Here is a 21331-nt window from a genome sequence, read left to right as displayed (position 1 = left end):
AGGCCAATTTTCCCCTAAAAAGCATATCTGGAAGCCAAGTAAAGTGGTTTTAAAATGAATACGATTATGCTGTGCAGAAAGATGCAAATAAGTCACATTACATATATGCTTGCTTTGGTTTTAACTTCTGAAAGAAGGCAAGGGCCAAATATTACAGTTCAAATCTTACTATCTCTTTTTTGGCTCTGGTTTTCACTTTTTATTTTCCCTTTCCTTTTACTGTGTTTTCCATGCCTAAAGTTTAGCTTTCTCTGTCGCAGAAAAAAATTGTCTTACCACTGTCACACTTTCCGATCTAGTCATCCCAGTGACTCTAGATGTACGTTCCTAGAAAGTAGGTCTCATGTTTTCAAGTTCCTTATCATTTCTACGGTGTTTCTTTTTAATAGCGTGTACTCCGGGTATTAAATTATAGTGATGACCTTATTCTCTCCATGTAACTTAGCTTCCTTCTTCTTCCTCACAAAACAACTCAATATAAAAATTAATTTACCTTTAACCTTAAGCCATAGAAGGGTTTTCCTTCTGATGTTTTCTGTCAAACTCTAATAGGAAGTTTTAAAAATAGATTGTGTGTGTACTGATATACAAGGTTACAAGCACCCCAGGCATTGAGGGACTCAGCTCTCAAACTGAACGCCACTGTGCAGTGAAATAGTGCAATTATGATGAAGTACGTTGCATTCTCTGCAGACTTGCGTGGGGTATTCATGAATGCCTGTTGCAGAGAGCTAATAAAGGAGTTAAGATGTGAGAAAATGTGTGTGTGTGTCTGTGTGTGTGTGTAAATATGGACCATAGGACTGATATTTTGAGTAGTTCCTGCTCAACTTGGGAGAAAACACAATGCCACCCCAATAGCCCCTGGAATTTATACCTATCAGTAGTTGTCATTCATTAGCACAATTTAATGTTCACGAGATGGAAAGTTCTCTTACACTGACATCTTGGTGACAAGATATGGTAAAGCTGAAAAATGGAGGAATTCATTCTGTGTCTGCCAGCCAACCTGGCAAACTGTCAAGTCTTATACTACCATGGCATCTGTGGCCTAAATGTAAAGAAAATGTGCACGTAGGTGGGAGAACGGGTGTTTGAAAAACTGCCTTCCTGCCAGGAGAAATTACTGCTTGACTTTGGTGATGCAAGGATGTTTTTCAACCGTCCTTGAGGTTTATCCTCAACCGCAGTTCATCTTTCTGTTTCACTTTTGAAAAGAATGCTTATATGGTTAAGGAGAGCCTTGTAAGGTCTTTAAAACAAAGTATTAAAATGATGTATGAGGGTTATCAAAAGAGGTGAATAAAATGACAGCAGGAAGTTACAGATCTATTTTTATCTGGTACTCATTCCTATTCACTCTATAAATATTAATATATTCTGCTGTCTGCAGCGTGAAGATGACCACAGTCAGTTTTATCTGAACCAACTTCTAGAATTTATGCATATTTGGAAAGTATCCAGGTAAGACATTTTATTTCCGTTCCAAGAGTACTTTCTGACTGAGTTCTCAAGTGCCAAATCACAATATTTTTTTGTTGATTGTAAAAACTGTCCTTTCACTAGTATCGTGGAAGCTATTGTACTTTTAATAGATATCTCCCTTTGGCAAATTCTGTTAATAATTATCTATTCTTCACAGCTATTCAGATACGTTTGGAGAGCTGCTAACTAACACTTTCCAGAATAATCTAATATTCATTTTAAAATATCTCTGCTACCAGTTATTACATTTTCAAGGATTTTTTTTTCTCATTCATTTTGTGAATTTGAGTGTGCATGTGTCACTAAGCTCTTTGTATAACTGAATTTCCATACTTTGAAAGTCACCATCTCCTGCTTTAAATTCCTTGCTGGAATTCCTTGACAATAACTGGTATATCATAAAGAGAGGAGTGTGAATTCAAACTGGAAAACTTTCGAGTGAAGCAAATGAACATATCCTAATTGATTCTGATATCTAAATGTATGCACGCGTTATTTGAAAGAATAGACCTATCAAGAAGCTAACCTGGGAGAAGATATCAATGCTATAGTATGGGTTTATCTGAAATTAAAGTTGTTCTGAGCTGAATGAGCAAAAATGGGGTGTGGGAGTTATATGTCATAAATCCCTAAAGCAAAGCCTGATATAAAAATATGAGATGCGTTAAAATTGTTTTTAATGACTATTAATAATAGCTATCACTTCATGGAGCTCTTATACATTTTGCAAACATTATCTCATTTAATTCTCCCTACAACGCTGTGATAACACATATTATCTTACTTCAGAATCAAGGAAACCAAAGCTCTGGACGCTTTAATAACTTGCCTATGCCACTCAGTTCATTAGTGGCAGGACTGAAATCAGATCTGTCTGAAATTTGCGAGGCTTTTTATTTATTAAACTATTATTCTATATTAAACTATTGTGTCTTTGCATGTGTGACTCCCTTCCTTTCATCAAAAATATTCACACCATAAAATCATAGAATAGGTGGGACTAGAAAGGACTTTCAATATAACCTAATCCAAATTTTTATTTTATAGCTAATTACATGGATCAAGTATAGGTTCTCATCAAAATGGTATATAAACAAAGACCGTAGTTTCCTTGTTCCAAAATAAATTCATCCAAAAAACTGTAGAGAGAGACATCAAATCGGACAAATTCTTTAAAAAGTGGAAAATCCCTGCAACACAAAGAACTGTTTGCACTGGTTTGGTGGAGGGTCATGACTGGTAAGCGGCTGCTACCTGAGGCACAGAGAGACAAGTGGAGGCTGGGAAAAGGTGGTTAGACCAAGGCAGTTTTCATTCTGTTCCTGTCTCACCCTGCCGTTGCCTGCCCCCCACAGAAGTCCGGTGGCCTTGACAATTGTGCAGTACAGGTGTCCACAGGGTTAAATCAGGGCAAAGCGAAAGCTCTGCTGCGGTGAGGAGCAAGAGGACTCTCGGCAGGGGCAGAGTAACCTCAGAAGCTAACGCCCCCACCCCTTCCCTACAACCCCAGGGCAGTGGACTACAATCTGGGGAAACTCCAATTCCCAGTGCTGCTTCTCCTCTGGTAAGGAAATTAAAGAAAGTTGGAAAAGACATCAAGCATCATACAGATATTTAATGCCACAGCCATGGCTAAAACCAAGCATCTAACTCTTAATCAGTGCTGTTCCACTTCAGTTGTATTCTGCCCCCACCCTAATCTTTCTCAAATGTTATCTAGCACAGGTACATTTTCAACCTCATAAAGGGCACTGTAGATTTTGTTTTGTTTTCTTTTTTTCCCCAGCTTTATTGAGATATAATTGATAGATAATTGATAGATAACATTGTGTAAGCTTAAGGTGTACAGTGTGATAATTTGATAAATGTATGTATTGTAACATGTTAACCGCAATAAGGTTAGTTAACACTGCCTTCACTCACATAATTACCATTTTGTTGTTGTTATGGTGAGAACATTAAAACTCTACTCTCATGGCAAGTTTCAAGTATACAATACAGTATTGTTAACTATAGTCACCACACTGTACCTTAGATCCCTGGAGCTTATTTATCTTATAATTGAAAGTTTGTATCCTTTGACCAGCATCTCCTCATTTCCCCCCACTCCTCAGCCCCAGGCAACCACCAATCTGTTCTCTGCTGCTATGAGTTCTGTGTTTTTAGATTTCACATATGGTATTTGTCTTTCTTTGTCTGACTTATTTCACTTAGCATAATGCCCTCAAGGTCCATCAATGTTGTTGCAAATAAGACGATTTACTTCTTTTTATGGGTGAATAACATTCCATTATATATATATATATTTATATATATACACACACACACATATATATACACCACATTTTCTTTATCCATTCATCCATTGATGAACACTTAGGTTGTTTCCATGTCTTGGCTATAGTGAAGAATGCTGCAGTGAACTTGGAAAAGGAGATATCTCTTCAAGATAATGATTTCCTTTCCTTTGAATACATACTAGAAGTGGGATTGCTGAATCATATGGTAATTCTATTTTTAATTTTTTGAGGAACCTCCATATTGTTTTCCATAGTGGCTACACCAATTTGCATTCCCACCAATAGTGCACCAGAGTTCCCTTTCTCCGTATCCTAGCCAGCATTTGTTGTCTCCTGTCTTTTTGATAATAGCCATTCTAACAGGTGTGAGGTTATATCTCATTGTGGTTTGCATCTCCCTGATGATTTGCATCTCCCTGATGATTAGTGATGTTGTTCATGTACTTGTTATTCATGTACTTGTTGGCCATTTGTAGGTATTCTTAGGAGAAACGTCTATTCAAGTCCATTGCCCATTTTTAATCATTTTTTAATTGTTTTTTCATTATTGAGTTGTATGAGTTCCTTATGTATTTTAGATATTAACCCTCATCAGATATATGATTTGCAAATATTTCTCCCATTAGTAGGTTGCCTTTTCATTTTTTTCATTGTTTCCTTTGCTGTGCAGAAGCCTTTTAGTTTGATATAGTCTCACTTGTTGATTTTGGCTTTTGTTGCTTGTGCTGTGGGTATTGTATCCCAAAAATCACCACAAAAACCAATGTCAAGAGAGGCTTTTTTCCTATGTTTTCCTCTAAGACTTTACCAGTTTCAGGTGTTATGTGTAAGCCCTTAATCCATTTTGAGTTCATTTTTGTGACTAGTTTCATATGGGGGCCAAATTGCATTCTTTTGCATGAGACTATACAGTTAACCCAACACTATTTATTGAAGAGACTACCCTTTCCCCATTGATATTCTTGGCTCCTTTGTCAAATATTACTTGACTATATATGTGTAGATTTATTTCTGGGCTCTCAATTTTGTTCCATTTGTCTATGTCTGTTTTTATACCAATATCATAATGTTTTGATTACTAAAGCTTTATAATATAGTTTGTAATCAGGAAATGTGATGCCTCCAGCTTTGTTCTCTCTCAAGATTGCTTTGGCTATTCAGGGTCTTTGTGGTTCCACGTTAATCTTAGGATTGGCTTTTTTATTTCTGTGAAAAATGTCATGAGAATTTTTCTTTATTTTTCATATCATTTATTGTTAGTGTACAGAAATGCAACTGATTTTTGTATATTGATCTTGTATCTTGAAGTTTTACTGAATTTGTTTATTAGTTTTAATAGTATTTTGGTGGAGTCTTTAGGATTTTCTGTATACAAGATCATATCATTAGCAAACAGACAGTTTTACTTCTTCCTTTCCAATTTGGATGCTTTTCATTTTCTTGACTAATTGCTATTGCTAGGACTTCTACTACTATGTTGAATAGCAGTTATGGGGTTGGGCACCCTTGTCTTGTTCCTGATCTTAGAGAAAGAGCTTTCAACCTCTCACCATTGAGTATGATGCATATAAAGGTCATATATGGCCTTTATTATGTTGAGGTGTATTCCTTCTATACCCAATCTGTTAAGAGTTTTTACAATGAAAGAAAGTTTAATTTTGTCAAATGCTTTTTCTGCATCTATTGAGAAGATCATATGATTTTTGTCTTTCATTCCATTAATGTGGTGTGTCACATTTATTGAATCGTGTATGTTGAACCATCCTTGCATTCCAAGGATAAATTCCTCTTAGTCATAGTGTATGATCCTTTTAATGTGCTGCTGAATTTGGTTTGCAAGTATTTTATTGAGAATTTTTGCATCTATAATCATCAAATATATTGCCCTGTAGTTTTCTTTTCTTGTAGTATCCTTATCTGGCTTTGGTATCAGCATAATTCTGGTCTCATATAATGAGTTTGGAAATGTTCCCTCGTCTTCAAGTTTTTGAAAGAGTATGGGAAAAATTGGCATTAATTCTTTAAATGTTTGGTAGGATTCACCCATGAAGCCATCTGCTCCTGGACTTTTCTTTGTTGGGAGGTTTTTGATTACTGATCCAATCTCCTTACTTGTTATTGGTCTATTCAGATTTTCTATTTCTTCCTTATTCAGTCTTGGTAGGTTGTATGTTTCTAGGAATTTATCCATTTCTTGTAACTTGTTCAATTTTTTGGCATGTAATTGTTCATAGCAGTCTCTTTTGTGTGTGTGTGTGTGTGTGTGTGTGTGTGTGAGGAAGATTAGCCCTGAGCTAACATCCATTGCTAATCCTCCTCTTTTTGCTGAAGAAGATTGGCCCTGGGCTAACATCCATTCCCATCTTCCCCTACTTTATATGTGGGACGCCTGCTGCAGCATGGCTTGATAAGTAGTGCGTAGGTCCAGGCCCAGGGTCCAAACCTGCAAACCCTGGGCTCTTGAAGTGGAGCACACTAACTTAACCACCACACCACTGGGCCATCCTCCATAGTAGTCTCTTTTGATTCTCCTTTGTCTCTTGTAACAACTTTTGACTTAAAGGCTATTTTGTTTAATACAAGTGTAGCTACCTTTGCTCTCTTTTGGTTTCCATATGCATGGATTATGATTTTCCATCCCTTCACTTTGAACCTATGTGTGTCCTTGAAGCTGAAGTGAGTCTCTTGTAGGCAGTGTATTGTTGGGTCTTGTTTTTTTTATCCATTCAGCCACTCTTTGCCTTTTGACTGGAAAATTTAATCCATTTACATTTAAAGTAATTATTGAGAGCTAAGGACTTACTATTGCCATCTTGTTTATTGTTTTCTGGCTGTTTTATAGTTCCTTTATTCCTTTTTTCCTCTCTTGCTGTCTCCGTTTGTGAATTAACGATTTTCCATAGTAGTACACTTTGATTCCCTTCTCTTTATCTTTTGAGTATCTACTACAGGTTTTTGCTTTGTGGTTACTCTAAGGCTTACTTAAAACATCTCATAGATATAACAGTCTATTTTATGCTAATAACAACCTTATTTGCATACAAAAGCTCTACTCTTTCCCCCTATATTTTATGTTTTTGATGTCAGAATTTACAGCTCTTTTTATTGTGTAACCATTAGCAAATTACTGCAGTTATAGTTATTTTTAATACTTTTTTCCTTTAATCTTTATACTAAAGTTAAGTGGTTAACACACTACCATATTGTAGTATTAGAGTATTCTGAACCTGACTACTTAACTTACCTTTACCAGTGTGTTGTATGTTTTCATATGTTTTCATGTTACTAATTAGCATCTTTTCATTTCAGCTTGAAGAACTCCTTTCAGCATCTCTTTTAAGGCAGACCTAGTCGTGAAGAATTCCCTCAGTTTTTGTTTGTTTGAGAAAGTCTTTATCTCACTTTCATTTCTGAAGTATTTGCTGGGTAAATTATTCTTGATTGGCAGGTTTTTTTCTTTCAGCACCCTAAATATATTACCCTACTCTCTCCTAGTCGGTAGGGTTTCTGCTAAGAAGTCTGCTGATAGCCTTATGGTGGTTCTCTTTTATGAGAAAATTTTTTCTCTCTTGGTGCTTTTAAAATTCTCTCTTTGTCTTTGACTTTAGACAGTTTTATTATAATATGTCTTGGAGAAGATCATTTTGGATTGAAATTATGGGGTAACCTATTACTTCATGAACCTGGATGTCCAAATCTCTCCCCACATTTGGGAAGTTCTGAGCCATTATTTCTTTAAATAAGTTTTCTGTTCCTTTCTCACTGTCTTCTCCTTCTGGGACTCCAATGATGCATACATTGCTTCTCTTGATGGTGTCCCATAAGTCCCATAGGCTTTCTTCATTCCTTTTCATTCTTTTTTCTTTTTGCTCCCATGATTGGGTAATTTCAAATAACATATCTTTGAGTTTACTGATTCTTTCTTTTGTTTGGTTCTGTCTTCTGTTGAAGCTCTCTATCGAATTCTTCAGTTCAGACATTGTATTCTTTAGCTCCAAAATTTGTTTGGTTTTTATGTTTTCTATCTGTTGAATTTCTCATTTTGTTCTTGAACTGTTTTCCTGATTTTGTTAAATGGTTTTTCTGTGTTCTCTTGTAGTTCTCTGAGCCTCTTTAAAACAATTATTTTGAATTTATTGTCAGGTAATTCATGTATTTTCATTTCTTTGGGGTTAGTTGCTAAAGTTTACTGTGTTCCTTTGGTGGTGTCACATTTCCCTGATTTTTCACGATCCCTGTAGCCTTGTGTGCCTGTGCGTAGGAAGAAATAGCCACCTCTTCCAGATTTTATATGCTAATTTCAGTATGAAAAGACCTTCACCTCTAGGTGGGGGTGAGCTGGAGCATGCTATGACCCTAGGTCTAGTGGTGCAGGTCACCAAGTGCAGGGTCTTGTGGTGGCTCCAGATCTGGGGGTATAATTTCTCAGCTCAGGCTGCTGGAATCCACAGCATCAACAACTGTGGTGGTCCTTGGCAAGTGCTGCAGTGGCTTCAAGGGCTGTTGTCATCCTTAGTGGTGCCTCCAGGTCCAGCATCTAGGGACCAGGGCAAGCAGCAGTTGTTGCCAGATCTGGTGATATGCACAAACATAGCTGTGGAGGCCAGCTGCAGGTACTTGTGTAGTGGCAGGGGCTGGTTGCAGACACAGACATAGTGCAGGTACACAGCCAGCAGCAAGGACTAGGACTCGCTACAGAGGCACTGGCAGCTATGGGGGCCCTGGTTGTCAGCATGCTCTCCTGTGGCTGCAGGGTCTTGCCTTGGTCATGCGTATAGCAGCGGAGGCTGTTATGGGAGTCAGGCCAGTCAGGAGCAGGTGCACAGCTGGAGGAGCTAGTTACAAGCAAGCCCAACAGTGCAGACCAGTGACAGGAAACAGGGCTGAAGCTGAGCCCACGAGCAGCTCCAGGGGCTCTGGCTGCTGGTTAGCACTCTTGTGGCTGCAGTGTTTCCCCACGGGCATGTGCATGGCAATGGAGGCCAGTGATAGGAGTCAGGCCAAGGGTGTGCAGGTGCAAGGCTTGGGAGTTAGCTGCAGGTGAGCCCTGCGGTGCAGGCCAGTGACAAGAGATAGGGCTGAATCTGGGCCCACACACAGCTGTAGGGGCTTTGGCAGTCAGTGTACACTTCCGTAGCTTCCATATCTCACCATAGATGTGTACATGGCAGTGGAGGCTAGTGATGAATGTCAGGTTAACAGCATGCAGATACACTTTGGAGGGGCTAGCGGTGGGGTCAGCCATGAGGGCTAGGCTTGCATCTTTTTTTTTTTTTTTTCTTATGAGGAAGATCAGCCCTGAGCTAACATCCATGCTAATCCTCCTCTTTTTGCTGAGGAAGACCGGCTCTGAGCTAACATCTATTGCCAATCCTCCCCCCTTTTTTCCCCGCCAAAGCCCCAGTAGATAGTTGTATTTCATACTTGCACATCCTTCTAGTTTCTGTATATGGGATGCGGCCTCAGCACGGCTGGAGAAGCGGTGCGTCTGTGCGCGCCGGGATCCGAACCTGGGCCGCCAGTAGCGGAGTGCGCGCACACAACCGCTAAGCCACGGGCCGGCCCTAGGCAGCCCAGAGGCCTGGGCTGGCTGTAGGTGTGGATCTCAGGCTCTGGCAGGGGCGGAGGGTGGTGGGGGGGGGGGTAGGAAGTGAAGAGAGATGCAAGCAGCTGTCATTTGCAAATGTGAATACCTGTGAGGGAAAAAAACCAGTGAAATATGCAGGGGCTCTGTGATGGCTGTGTTGGCCCATGGTTTCTTCAGTACCCCCAGAACTTTGCTTTCTGAAACACAGTGTCACTCTGCCTGCCCTCCTCAGACCACTTTACAGTGTCATTAAAAGATCAAGCACTAGACGTCAGAAACTTTGATTTCAGTCTCCCTCTTCCCTGACTTGGCTCTCTCTTAGAAGTTGGGCAAACCACGTACCTTCCTTAGTTCTAGGAGTTTTTCCATAAATAGATGTAACACCTAATAGCAAGGTGCTGGAGCAGGTACATTCTTGGGAATCCTTTTAGTTTTCGCATCAGGTTTTATAACAAAAACCCTCCCACTCTAAAATCTTTTGCTACTCTTTTCCTATACCTCCATTGACTTTTACACATCCTACGCATTTTGTCTTTGAACTGTTAGAGGGAATCCAACTAAAGTGATGATTTAATAAAGGATGAGGAAGCAGCTACTGTAAAATATATTGGTGTGTTCTTAATGCTGTGTTTTTGTGTTTTATGATTCATTATCCAATTCAATTCAGGAGCTTTCATGACAAATAGGAAGAGAAAAGTCAATAATGTTCGGGAAAATGATTCTGAACAGTGAAGCCGGAAGAATCTCTGCTTGACTCACATGTATTCCACCTAAGCATAGGTAAAGCTAGAGCAATAACAGAAGCATAGGAGAGAAAAACACAGAGGTTTGGTGTCAAAGACGACCCCATCTATAATAAATATAGGTCATTAATTCTGAAAGCAATTCTCAACAAGATTTTGCATATTTAACATTTCTTGATGTTAGTGTTTGTCATCATCTGCTTATGAATCCCTCTGCAACTTACATTTTGAATTAAGAGTAGTTTGATATAATGAACAGTCTTTGAGAGGTTTGGTTAATTGGTCATGGATTTCTTTGGAGTTCTAAAGTTTTCAAATATGTTTGTAGTGATCAAGTTATACGAACTTTATAAGGCACCCATCTGAAATTGTTTTTAAAATTATGTCAACAGTAATCCTTTTTAAACCATGCCTGCTATAGAATTTTGGACAAAGCAGAACTTGTAATAAATCTGCTAAAGGTAACACAAGTTTTCTTTTTCCCACTCAATTTTAAACAAAGTTGTGTTGTTTTTCTTTCCAGACAGTGCCTCTCAACAGGGATCAAAAAGTATGACTTCCACCTGAAGTATCTATTGAAAACCAAGGTATTAACTTTTGTTACTTCATCTATCAATTCAATAAGCAGTTATCAAGCATATACTATTTTCTAAAATGTTGCAAGTTTCTGAAGATATAAAGGTGAATAAGGCAGAGGGTCTACACTTGAGGGGCTTTCATTCTATCACAGCAAAACTGACAAGTATATAGGCGCCTGCAATAAAATGTCATAGGTACTGTGAAAGACCTGTGTATGTACAGGACACATAAAAGAGGATTATCAATTTTACTTATTTGATCTGAATGTTAAAAAATGAGTATGCCAACCAAAGAAGGGACATGGTAAAGGAAGGTGGGAAGTAAAGATAACTTTCAGCAAAAAAACATGAACAGAAGCAGTTAGGAAATAACCTGGTGTGATTAGGAATCTGTATGAAATTTGGAATGGCTACAATTAGGGTTCAAGGTGAGAGCCTGGAAAGAGACCAAATGAAAGGGGCAAACAAGGGGCAAGTTATATAGGATCCTAAGGACATTTTATGGACAATGTGATGATTTTCTGATTTATCAGATGATGACATGGAGCCATTATGCAGGGCAGTAGAATGACAGACTGGTGATTAGAGGAGCATTTCATTAGCCCAAAGAGATGAGGAGGGCGTGAATAAAAACTCTACTATAGGGATGAGTAGCAGCAGACAGATTCACAACAGGTGAAAATGTGCAATTTACATGATTTGGTGAAAGACCGTGAGCAACAAAGGAACAGGGGGTCTAAAATACCTCCAGATTCCTAGCTGCTGAATGAATGCGTGGAGACGTCAATTAAATAAAATAGTGAAGACAGGAGAAGCTAGCTTGGCAGGGGAAAATGATGGATTCAGTCCAAGACTATTGAGATTTAGTCACCTATTGGACATCCAAGTCACCGTTAAGTAGATCATTTCTTACAGTTTGTTCTTCTAGGGCAGGACTAGTCTTCCACAGATAATATATCATATGATTACAGAAAATTGTACAACTAAGAGAATGTTTTTAAAGTGAGTGAGGACTTCTTTTTCCATAAATAATTGACTCCTGATATATATAAAAGAATACAGATATTAAGTAACTATGCCTAATATTAATGAACAGTAAATTGTTCTGAAAATAATGAATTATATTTCTTGATGTAGATATCAAACATACGTGAATTCCACATAAATATCTAAAGATATGGTGATGACAAATACATGACTTATATTCCTTCCCAAAGTGTAATCCTTTCTCACTTTAATTCCATTTTTCTTTCTTGAGCCTGCCCTGAACCCGGAAGTTTAAAATGTGGAATGTGAAAGGAATTCGCAATTAGATTGTTTTAAGTCTCATGAAAGTTTCATAATTAGTACTTCTTTCAGCTTGATTCTTTATCTTTGTGATAATCGTTCTTTCTGGTGTAGCATTTGAAATTTACCAGGTACCCTGGGCACACTGAGACTTCATTTCTAGATCATTTATGTCTCTTGACTATATGTAGATATAATTTGAGGTTATCATAACTTACTTATGGGTGAATTTCAATTATCTAAATGTCTCAGTACTGCTCATGTATCACAGATGTCTTTTGATACACACATACGCACACACATGCAAATTGTTGAGAATCTATAACAGTTCTTAATTTCCAAATACAGAAATTTGGTCTTATTATTCATATATGAAGCCTCTAACATTTTTGCTTTGAAAGAAACCGTTGACTATTGTGAATTTTTTCACTATGACTCAAAAGTTGGCAAAACATCAAAGAAATACTGTCTTTACATTAACACTGGCAAATAGCTATTATCACCCACATCTGAATTATTTTATAAATAGGCCGCAGTGTCTGCGATTTTCCACATGAACTCCATCCAAAACAATGAGCTTTTTAAATGAAGCATGAAGCATCAAAAGTCAATATCTGAGAAGTGAGGACAGACTGTGATATTATCAATTCACAATTTTGCACTTTCCATTTGACAAGTGCATTAAATAGCATTACATCAAGTATTGACCCTCTGCGAGAATAGGATCAATTTGAAAAATAATGTTTTTTATATTTCTCAAACTTGGATTATTACATGATTTGAAAAAATAACAAACAAGCAGGCTGAATAAATATGACATGAATATTATGGAATAATACGGATAATTTAGATTTCAAAATATTTTCTTTCCTCAGTGATGGTTATTTAACATATTTTAGACTTGACATATTATATTGGGCATCCTAAACATTATGTTTGTTAAAAGGCTAGTTTTGTAAGTCATTTCCATAGAGCTTTTCCTTTGGACATTTTTTCCCTCTCTTCTATTCCACTAATACCCTGAAAGGTAAGGAATATTTTCTGTATGCATTCTATATTCTGTATTCATCTCTAACATTTCAGAGAAATTAAGAATAGAAGAATAAGAATTTTCCCCTGAGGTATTACTTAATGTTTACTTAATGCAAATCACTGAACTATTTACTCACTGGAATCAAGAGACATGGAAGTCATAACCATGCTCTGAAGTTGCTGATAATCTTGGAGAGAGAGCATATTCACATAAATAATGTACACAGAGTGATATATATTCAGAACAATGCGGTGTAAAACCAGATTTCAACGTAGGTAAAAGACTCAACTCCTGATTCAAAGTTGCTTCTTCCCAGCAGCCTCTAATGCATTGTCTCCAAAATTATTATTAAAATGCCAATTAGGACCTTTAGAGAAAGTTAGCAATCACTACCACTGATGACAAACTCACACTAGAATCTAGTAACTGGTGAACTAATTATAGACAAGATGGATCTGGATTGAGAAAAATCTATTCATGCTACAAAATGTGGTTTGGCTTCATGAAACATCTACCTGGTCTGAAAAAAATTAAAAATCTCCAAATCCTTTACCATCTAGCCCATGACTCAGACTGTACCAATTAGATAACCAGAAGAATATGGCATTTCTGTTATTCAGGTTTAAGTAACTCAGTGAGGAAGGCAGAATAATACTTATCTCACATTTTCCCCTCCCCAAGACCAAAATCCAAATGTATTCAGCCTCTAGATGAGGCTGAAAATTCCATATATAAGTAGAAAGAAAGGAAGCATATGGGAATCTTTTACATTTAGCTTTTTTAGAACGGAATCTCTCTTAGTAACAAGTAGATCTATTGTCAAATTTTCAGAAGTTCCAATTTCAAACATAACTTGAACAGAGTGGCAGTAAGAACAGAATTTAGGAGCAGATTCCAAAGTCAGATAGATGTATATGCCGACTGTCCGCCACTATGGAAGTTTTTATTCAACATTCCTAGAGTTCATATTATTCATCACTAGAGTGGAGATAATAAAATATAATATAATGATATATTTAAAAATTAATGAAACAGTGGATGTAATGTGCTTAATATAATATAGTGGCTGGAAGATAAAAAGTGTTCAAGAAAAGATAAGTACAAGTGTTATTTTATTGCTATTAGAGTTACTATTTTTAATATTATTACTAAAGTAGAGGACTGTGTAGGATCCAGAAGAAAAATGTCACAAAACTGATTTGCACTCACAATAGAATATAAGAAGAGGTGGGAAAGGAGCAAAAAATCATAAGAAGAAAATAGAATAAAATGAATAGATAACAAGGACCAGTTGAAAGGTCACCAAAAGAGAAGTCAAGGAGATAAAGGCAGGTCACAAGGAAAATAAAACACAATTGCGGAATTGGAACGTACCTTAACAGAAATAAAGGGCATACTGAAACTACTAAAAGTCAAATCTATTATGTATTGAACACTCCCAGACTTGAAGAAGAAAAAATAAAAAAGTGAAAGTAGATCTTCAATAAGGAAGATAATCACCAGCCAACAGAATTTGTATACCTCGTGAGATGCAAATCATTGAAGGGTTTTATCAAAGGAATAACATGATCTATATAAAAAATAAAATAACATTTTATTTGGGATTTGTTCAGTGAATTATATAGTAATGAAGAACATATAATAATATATATAGAAGTGAAATAATAATAATAGAGCAGGCATTCTTATTAAACAATAAGTTTAGGAAAAAAATATTGCCAATATCATAGGATCTGCCCATGTGCCACCTCATATCTTTTTTCCTCTACATTAGAATTATCCTTTGGTGAAATGTATTTCATAGCTTTTCTTTACCATTTCACCACCAAAGTAAGCATCCATTAGCAATATAAGGTTTAGGTTTCCTTTTTAATGTCTACCTAAATGGAATCAACCAGTATGTACTTTTTGAGCCATGTATCTTTCACTCAACATTGTTTTTGAGATTTATCCACCTTGTTCCATGTGGTTTTGATTTTTTTTATTTTCATCGCTGTATAGTACTCAATTAGATGAGTAAATCTCAACTTAGTTATCTGTTGTACTGTTGATGTACATGTGAGCGATTATCAAAGGTTTTCGAGGGTTTATACCTAGGGTCATAGACTTACAAGATATTACCAAACACTTTTCTAATGGGGTTGTACATATTTCACAATATTTGAGAGTTCCCATTGCTCCATTTTTTCTCCAACATGTGGTATAGTCCAACTTTTAAAATTTTTGCTTACATGAGGTTTATGTAATGCTATCTTATTTCAGTTTTAATTTTCATTCCTGACTGCTAATAAATTCATGATTCTTTACTCTTTTTAAATATAATATCAAACTGTCATCTTTTATAATTTCCATATTCAAATATTTGTCCATTTTTCTACATTTCTTTATATTTTTCAAATAGATTCCTGGGAGTTATTAATGTATTTACTCTTCCTTTGGTTATGTGTATTGTAAATAGCTTCTGCTAGTTGGTGGCTTGTCTTTTCACTTTCATTATGATGTCTTACTTATTAAATCAATTTTCTCAAAGTTTAATTTATATAAAATAAAATACACTCATGTCAACTGTATAGTTTGACTAGTTTTGTAAATGCATATACCTATGTAACTACCACAGAAATGAAGATATAAAATATTTCCATTACACCAAAAAATGCTGAAGTGCTTCTTTGCAGTAAATCCCTACCACCCTAAACATCATGCAACCAAAGATTTACTTTATTTCAGTATGGATTTCTTTTGCCTTGATCTCCAGTAGAATTTTACTAGAAATGATAAGAACAAAATCCTTGCCTTGTTAATCTTAGGGAGAATGTCACAGTCTTTCACCATTGAGTATGAAGTTATTTGGAGTTACGTAGTATGGTATGAAGTTAGTTGCCCTTTAGTAAATTGAAGAAGTTTCCTTCTATTCCCAGTTTGCTAAGAGTTATATCATGGATGGGTGATGACTTTTGTCAAATGCTTTTTCTGTATCTATACAGATAAGCATATGGTTTTTCTCATTTATTCTTTTCAAATTTTAAAAATATCTTTGCATTATTGGAATAACCACACTTTGTAAAGATTTAGAATCCTTTCCGTATATTTCTGGCTTCAATTGGCTAATATTTTGTAAAGGATATTTGCACCTATATTTATGAGGGATATCAGTCTATATTTTTATTTTCTTGTAATGTTGTGGTTTGATTTTGATATTGGAGTAATGCTGGCCTTATAAAATAAGTTGAGAAGTGTTCCCTCCCACTCTGTATTCTGAAAGAGTTTGAGTAGTTTCGGTTTTATTTCTTCCTTAAATGTTTGATAAAATTCACCAATGAAATCATCCCTTGGGAGTTTCCCTTGTGGGAAGGATTTTAATTATAAATTCAATTTCTTTTAATTAACATAGAACTATTCAATTTTAAAGCCACAAATTTCCCTCTAACTTTTAGTGGCATCCCACAAATTTTGATGTTGGCCATTATTTCTTTAAATATCTGTCTGCCTCATTCTCATCTTTCCAGAACTGCAGTTGCATATGTGACTTTGTCTGACAGCTCTTAGCTGTTGTGTTCTGGTTTTTCTCCCTACTGTTCTTTCCCTTTGTGTGTCAGTTACAAGAATTCTCTTGATCTATCTTCAATTTCATCGATACTTCCCTTAGCTGTGTTCAATCTGCTGAGCCCACTGAAGGAATTCTTCATCTCTAATATCATACACATTTTTATATTTCTATCATTTCCATTTGACTCTTTCATAATGTTTCCATCTCTCTGCTAAAATTCCCCGTCTGTCCATGCATGTTGTCCACACTTTCCGCTAGATCCTCTAACATGTTAATCATAGCTGTTTTAAAGTTCTTGTCTGTTCTAACATCTGAGTCATTTATATAGTTTGTTAATTTTTTCCTCTACTGACAATGGGTTGTTGCATCTTGCTTTTTTGTGGGGATCCGAATTTTTTATTGAATGCTAAACATCATGTGGAGAAGAATAGCAGAGACTGAGGCAAATTGTATTCATATCTGGAAATGAGCAGTGCTCTTCTGTGATGCTGTGAGTATGTAGGGTTGATACAATCTAGATGAGATTTGACCGTTATTTGTGTTTGGTTGTTGCTATCATCATCATGGCACTTCAGGCTTCAAATCCCCCAGTGGTTAGCTCTTATTACCTGTACCTACGTGGGGCCTGTGGTACCAGAGCTTTTTTCTTAGTGTCCCTGCTTGCGCATGCCACAGAGACGGTCCCTCTCAATACTTTTGGCTCTCCCCCAGCAGTACTCTGCTCTGGTTTATTATTCAAAATAGACTAGTTTTTGTAGTAGGGTAAAGTGAGTTCTGTGTTGTAATGGAACACAGCCTTGTGCAGACTGTGTTCTTAAGCCTCAAGATGGGAACTTTCTGAGAATTCCTGCTCCTCCACATGGCAGCCAAACTGTGTGTTATATCTGCAGTTAGTCTTATACAGAAGAGAGTTTTCTGCCCCTCTTCCCAGTGGTACCTGACATCTGATTGGTATCCATGTAGGATCCTGGACTCAAAACAGGGTCTCCTGTCCCTTCCCCAGGAGCAAAAGGTTTTTTGCTTCTACTTTTTCCTCGTCAGCAAAAGATCCTCAGCTATGTCTACCTTTCCCCCAGAGGCAGACTGTTTCGCTTTCTTTCTCTCTCCTCCAAAAGCAAGAGATTTTTTGCCTGGGATCAAGGTGACAGAGGGTGCTCTGCCCCTCCTCATACCATCACTTTCCTAGTACCATTAACCAGCAGCTTAAAGCTTTTGATTCTTATGAGAGAAAGCTCCACAGAAGTGGGCAGAGCTTCATGCCATATAGCAGAAACAGCTGATCACCTGCTACACACTGCACCACCGAATGGACCTTCAGCTTCCTGCGCTGCCTTCAATATTCCCCCTGAACAACTGGTAGGCATCCATGGAAAAGAGCTTGCAAATGATTGTAAACAGTCCTCCTGTCTTGGACTCCCAGATATTCCAAACTGACATGATAGCTCACACCTGGCCTTTAAGAATTTGTTAAAATTTCAGCTGATTTATTCTTACCCTCTTGTACTGTGGCCACCTCTTTCTTCTGTGCTCTGCCGAAGGTCAAAGACTTTGTGTGCCCCATCTCTCCTTGGAGGGGCCTATCACTCTTTGGAATTCAGTATATTTGGTCACCTTGTGGCCTCAAATCTCTGATGGGGTCAGAAAAAATTGTGATTTTCTATATTATCTGCCATTTTTCATTGTTAGAGTGGGATCAAAGTTCTATATTTTAAGCTGAAATGGAACTCCAAAGACTATTTTTAATCTTTAAGGAACAATTTATAATAGCAATAACTACTAAACCTGGAATGAAAATAATTCTAAATTCTCAATTTGTCTCCAACCTTATTAATTGAATTTGATAATTTTCAGTATATAAATATAAATAGAAATTCATTAAGGTTTATATAAAACCTGAAAAATGGCAAGCTGTTACATGGCTATTTAAACACATATTACTTTTGTCTCCATCACAGCTAAATGAAAGGAGGGAGGGAACCTTATGCTGTTTTGGTTTTGTTTTCCAGAAAGATGCAGAGGAGAAAAGTTTGTCACAAATCTTCTCCAATGTTGAAAATACTTTTAAGGTATGCTTACTATCTAAAGTATTAGAATGCTGCTCCTTCAGAGTCTATGATACATCAAATATTTCCTAAAATAAGCTTGGAATATAGCACATAAAATAACATCACAGCATTATTATCAGTTTTCATTAACCCAAAGAGTCATAGAGTTAGAAAGAATTTAGAAGTAGTCTAGTCTAAACTCCTATGTAATGCAAAAATCTCCTCTAAACATTCCTGATTGCTTGCATAACATACCTGTAATGTGTAGGAACTCTTGATTGACAGGGCAGCCTACTCAATTTTTGAACAAATAATTTTTACAAAGACTTTTCTCATATTGAGCTAAAATGAATGTCTCTAAGTTTTCAACCATTTATTCTAATTTATCATTCCAGAGATACTTACATTAAATCTAATCTCTTTTTCACTTGAAAGGACATCAAATACTTGAAAATGGTTATCATGTTTCCTTTTTCTTCTTTTTTTCCAAGCTAAAATTTCCTAGTACCATCAACTACCTTTACTTTATGTCCATTAAACTATAGTCTTATAGCTTATGTCTCAGCACTCTGCATGCTGCATCTGTGACCCAAACTTTCTCCTCCATCATCTAAATGTTAGATGTTCTGAAATGTTAGATACTCAGCTTCCAATTTTTCTTTATCTACATTCTCTATCTGGACGATCATATTCAAATTCTTTGCCAGGTATCACCTCTATGAAAACAATGCCCAAATCTAGCTTTAATATATCTTGAAATCAGGTGCTAATCTTATTGTGTTTTGTGTCTGTAGGGAATCTTATATGGCGGATCAAGCCATCATAGGATTTGTAAATTTTAGGCTGATTATTACCCCCGACCAGGATGTGGGTGTTATCCCCTACAGATGTGCACGTGCATGCACATATGCACATGTGTGCATATCTTGGGGGGAAGCTCCATGGTTTGGGGTTAGAAAAGTGTTTCTATACAGCAGTAATGCATTTGCTTCTGGCTAGGTCCAAAACAGTCACAATACTCTGGCACAATTTTTAGCATAAATTCCTGCTATGGATAGTATAAATTAACACTCCACAGCTACACATAACACAATTTCTCAGGTAACTGTTTTCCTCACTCAGAGCCCCTGGGTAGAGAGGCTTCCTCAAAAGTTCTCTTGGTCAGTAGACATGGTTTTTCTTCTCCCACCTTTTGCAGGTGACAATCCATCCAGTGTCAGGTGTTTATTCAGGGATCTCGTCTCCAACTCTAGCCCTTCCCCTACCTCCACCAACTGGGTTAGGTCTAAAATTTCAGCTCTTGTCCCATTGTGAGCAGTAAACACCAATCTCTAAGCCTTATGGCCTAAATCTAGTCTGACATTTCCCCCAGGCCATTGACTCATCAATGTCGAAGCTACTCTCAGGCTATAAGTTCTCTCTTTAAATTTCTGTCACCCAGATATTCATCCTATCTTTGTCTGGGGCTAAACCATGCATTTATGTTTTTTCTTATAGTTCATCTAGTGTTTATATGAGCATGCTTGTGCATGTTTGTGTCTGTGGGGGGGGGCGTCTATGTTTTCTCAGTCCAACAGTTTCTAGAGCTGGAACCCCATTGCATGTCAAATATCTGAAGGCTGTGGGATATTGGTTATCCCCTTGGCAGCTCAAGTTCTATGTATCACAAAATACACGCATCACAATTTCACCAAAAATCTTCCCATTTTGCCTGTGTTTCCTGCCGTAATTAATGGCACCCTGTCTTTTTGGTTTCCCAAGTAGGAAATTTTGGAATCATTTTAAATCCATTCTTTCTGTTGGCTGTCCATCTAATTAATCACCAAGTTCATTCTACGATTGCCAACACTTCATTTAACGTATTCTAGCAATCTCAGTGACTCATGAATGTAGTGAATACAATATTTATCTTTCAGAATTTTGGGGTAGATTAAAGGAGATAAATAGATCAGATAAGAAGCACTGCAAGACAGGAGTAAGAGATGGAGTAAATTAGCTATGGAGCGACCCAAGTCAACCCAGCATTTACATTTTAACTAGCAATATTTTATGGATTTCCATAAATTCACATACATCACATATCTACTTGGAGTATATGAATGAAAACTAAACATAACATCTAGTACATAACTCTCTGATAGTTTTTATGATTTTTAAATTTTCATTTTATTAGTTACCTGGGCATGTACAGTATCTGATTTCTCTTATAAACTGAAAAATCTGTGCAAGTGGATAAAAATTAATTATTTACAAATGAACTAATTAACTAAAATTTAGCCCTTATTCTCTGCTAGGCACTTTTTCATATTTTATCTTATTTAATCTTTACAAAAACTCTATAATTATTATTGTTCCAATTTTATAGAAGAGAATTCAGGCCCATGGAAGTTAAATAATTTGATAATGATCATAGGTAGAAATGGGGCAAAACCAGGATTTTAACATACATAACCTGACTGCAGAACTGGAAATACAGTTTACTATGCTATTCTGAATAAGTATATTAACAGTATATTAATAGTTGGGTTGCTCTCCTTTGGGAAAGTCCAATTTGTCAAGTCCAGTCTCAAATGTGGTACTTAGAACTAAACTCTAGCTCAGATTATATACATGGAAAATGTGGTGGGACTCTAACTCTCTGGGTACAGAGAGTACATGTCTTTCAATTTAATTTAATAATGAAGTAGATCTTTTGGCAGCCATGTCAAAATGCTGACTCATTGAGT

At 36.7% G+C, this 21331-nt stretch overlaps 1 protein-coding gene across 1 annotated transcript in view; it reads left to right on the top strand.

The window, feature by feature from the left end:
* Positions 1–21331, top strand: part of PIK3C2G (phosphatidylinositol-4-phosphate 3-kinase catalytic subunit type 2 gamma) — a 347697-nt gene that overhangs the window by 40161 nt on the left and 286205 nt on the right. The window contains exons 6-8 of the mRNA XM_058558690.1: positions 1394–1464; positions 10639–10702; positions 18567–18626. Coding sequence (XP_058414673.1) covers positions 1394–1464; positions 10639–10702; positions 18567–18626 — 195 coding nt within the window. The remainder of the gene's footprint in view (positions 1–1393; positions 1465–10638; positions 10703–18566; positions 18627–21331) is intronic.

The sequence above is a fragment of the Diceros bicornis genome, chromosome 17 (assembly GCF_020826845.1).
Source record: "Diceros bicornis minor isolate mBicDic1 chromosome 17, mDicBic1.mat.cur, whole genome shotgun sequence".
Lineage (NCBI taxonomy): Eukaryota > Metazoa > Chordata > Mammalia > Perissodactyla > Rhinocerotidae > Diceros > Diceros bicornis.
The sequence above is the reverse complement of the archived record's forward strand: the minus strand, read 5'-3'. Positions and strand labels throughout refer to the sequence as shown.